Source organism: Nicotiana tabacum, chromosome 4, assembly GCF_000715075.1.
Source record: "Nicotiana tabacum cultivar K326 chromosome 4, ASM71507v2, whole genome shotgun sequence".
Classification (NCBI taxonomy): Eukaryota; Viridiplantae; Streptophyta; class Magnoliopsida; order Solanales; family Solanaceae; genus Nicotiana; species Nicotiana tabacum.
Window position 1 is genome coordinate 18604216 of NC_134083.1, and position 3254 is coordinate 18607469.

At 37.1% G+C, this 3254-nt stretch overlaps 1 protein-coding gene across 1 annotated transcript; it reads right to left on the bottom strand.

Annotated features, from left to right (window-relative positions):
• On the bottom strand, positions 1–2519 carry LOC107796660 (putative receptor-like protein kinase At1g80870). Its single transcript, XM_016619451.2, has one exon. It carries the CDS (start codon positions 2236–2238, stop codon positions 109–111), a length of 2130 nt encoding a protein of 709 aa, XP_016474937.1. The 5' UTR covers positions 2239–2519; the 3' UTR covers positions 1–108.
• Between the last annotated feature and the right edge of the window lie 735 nt (positions 2520–3254).

The window sequence follows — 3254 nt, forward strand, 5'->3', positions numbered from 1 at the left end:
GTTAAAAAAAATCACCTTATTTACATAAAAAAACAACTGATTCAGATTCTAAACATACACACTTGAGAACTTTTCTCAACATGAACAAGTAATTTTCAAAAAGGAAACCTATTCTGCACAACTCTTCTGTCGTCTCCTTGATCTACTGAAATTTCTCGAAGGCGGGGAGGGAGAGAATTCGAAAGGGAGAGATGGTAACTCCGTCTCACCTTTCAAAATCCTAACAATGTCACTAATGTCAGGCCGCAATTCGGGCATTTTCTGTAAGCAAGCAAGTGCTAAGTTAATGCAAAGACTTGCTTGCTCTTTGTTGTAGTCATCTCTTAGTCTCTCATCAACAAGTTCTAACACATTTCCAGCATTAGCTAACTGCTTACACCAGCTTAACAAATTTGCTTTCTCAAGTTTCATTGGTGAATTAAGAACATGTAAAGGCCTCCGACCTGAGACTATTACAAGGATAAGAACTCCAAAGCTGTATATATCAGCTTTTTCCATTAAGTAACCACACCCTCCATATTCTGGTGCAACATAGCATAATGTACCTCTCATGCTCGTCGTGCTGCTCAACTCTCGACTGAATAGATCACCACTCCACATATCACTACCAACTGAGCGCGAATTCTTTCTCCTCCAACCTTTCCTAAAACTGAATTCTGCATCCGGATCATCTGCATTCTGGTCCTGCATTCTGAAATTTCTCTTTCTCTTGAATCGAAAGCGTTTACCAATATCAAAATGTGGAATCTTGAACCGCTTTTTGCAGTAATGTTCTAACCTCTTGGCCTTCTTACTCTTCTTGCTTAGTTCATCAAGGTGCTCTTCTTTCCACCACTCTTTCATCTTCCTCGGCTTCTTGTTATGCGCTTTCCCCTTTATCTCCTTCTCGGACTCTTTCTTGGGAATCTCTAACTCTTGTTCATGTAATGTGGTTTCTTGGACTTCCTCAAATTTACTCATAGGTGCTGAAATATCCAAACTGGTTTTATGAGGAGAGCACTTTTTTTCTAAGTCCCATTCAGGATTAGTTGATGGGCAAATTTGGCTTCCAATCCATTCCATTACATAATCTTTGCTACATAATTCACCACTACCATCTTGTCTCCACCACCAATCTTTACCCCATTGTTTGACATTTCTTGCTTTATCATCTCCACTTAAAGCAGTACACAAGTCCAACTTTTTACTATGGTTAAAACTGCTAAGCTCCTCTTCATAACTAGCTACACCATTTTCAATAATTGAAACTTCCTTTCCTTTAACATTCCTAGATGTGGCATCATTTTCATTAAAGAAACTTAAATTATGGGTCACAGAATTCAAGCCAAAAGCTCTAATATTTTGGAAACTTTTACTACCTTTAGAAGAAGAAGAAGCTTGTAAAGCCATAGCAAAATCTACCTCATCTTGACTTTCCATAGGTGTCCCAATAGGTGTTGGAGTCTCAGTTCCTGTAGTTAATGCCCCTAAATTCCCAGAAAGATCTTGACTTTTCCACAGCTCTTGACTCTTGCCCAATTCTTGACTGAACAAATCAACACCAAATTCTTCCTCAAGTTTCAATCTTGACAACCCAAAATCAGAAAGCTTAGCTCTATACTCTGAATCAAGCAGCACATTGCTAGGCTTCACATCCCCATGAATCACTGGTGGGTCACAATCAATATGTAAAAATGCCAATGCTTTAGCAACATCAAGAATGACATCAAATCTTCTACTCCAATTCATGCACAAATTTGACTCAGAAAAAAGGGATTCTTGTAAACTTCTATTAGGCATATACTCATATACAACAAGTCTTTTACTTTTCTCTACACAATAACCAAGAAGGGAAACTATAAGAGGAGATTTTATCCCACCAAGAATTTGAAGCTCATTTTGGAACTCCCTTTCACTTTGGAATGAAGCAGAATCCAGTAACTTAACTGCTACCAATTTCCCATCTTCAAGAATTCCTCTGAATACAGTTCCGGATCCACCTTTTCCAATTGAAGTAGAATCACTAAAACCTTCAGTAGCTGATTTTAGCTCTTTGTAACTGAACCTGTGGAGCTTAACAAGAGGTGTATTTGAATCAAAGGGATTAGTACGAGAACGGTGTACTAAAGAATACCAAAGATAGTAAAGAAAATAAAGAATAGCAAAGAGGATTATAAGTGAAGCTAAGGTTGTAATAACGAGGAAAATTGTACTTGTCATATGTCTTGGATTTGAAGGAAGTGGCTGTCTTGAAGTCATTGTATTCTCTAGTGTAAGGTTCTAACTCACTTGGGGCAGAGAAGTTTCAGGAAAATGAAGGAGAAAGTTGAGGACTTTGCTAGGTTCAACTGGTTTTTGTTAAGTTCCCTATGATTTTGTATTTACTCTTTTTTTTTTAAGGGGGAGTGGTGGATCTTGCTTTACAGTTGGATAATCATTTGAGGATTAGTACAATGTTTTTAATGGATCTAATGGAATAGTACTTACTGCTAGTAGAATAATAAAGAGTCTTGAATTTTTGTTGTATAGTTCTGTAAGTAGTAGTACTATTTTAATGATGTAGATTTGAGTTGAAGTTGGAGAGATGATAATGATTAAAAAAACATAGGGGGAATTAGAGGAATACTGAGATAGTGGGGAGTTGGGGGACCCAAAAGGCCAGAAATGCTTTTGACTAAGGAAGAAGAATTTGCAGTATCTGAGGGAAAAGTGAACGTGGTGTTGGAGTACAGTGCCGAGGGTTTTGGACTTTTGTGATTTGTTTAATTTTGTTTGCAGGGAAATATGGCCTGCCTACCATCTTGATTCTAGGGAGAGTTATAAAATGATTCCTCCATAGGGGCTATTTAGTAAGTAGAAAATGAAATTATTATATCACTCTTAAGGGTCGGTTAAATGAGTGATTTCTCACGTGAGTCTTGGGATCGTTTTTTTCTACCAACAATATTCTTAGTGAAAATTTATCGTATCGGACTTGTTTAATACGGTTTATATATTATGTGTGATTTGCAAGGATAGGATAATTTTGCCCGTTTTTGAACTTACCTTGTTATTAAAGAGAAAAAGAAGTACTTCTAGAAATAGAGATTAGTAAGATAAGTGTTATAACATGTAAGGATGACCAGGAGATCCTACATATGAGACACTGCACGTTCAAAATCCCTGCATACTTTTTCGGTCGAGCTCATCGTGATTCCGTAGTTAATATAAGAGCTAGTAAACTCGAAAGATGAAGGATAAATCTATCTCAAAATTCCAATGGCATTGAGTAATCC

Excerpts from the sequence above, each read along its gene's own strand:
- LOC107796660 (XM_016619451.2), bottom strand. The coding sequence starts at position 2,238 with ATGACTTCAAGACAGCCACTTCCTTCAAATCCAAGACATATGACAAGT.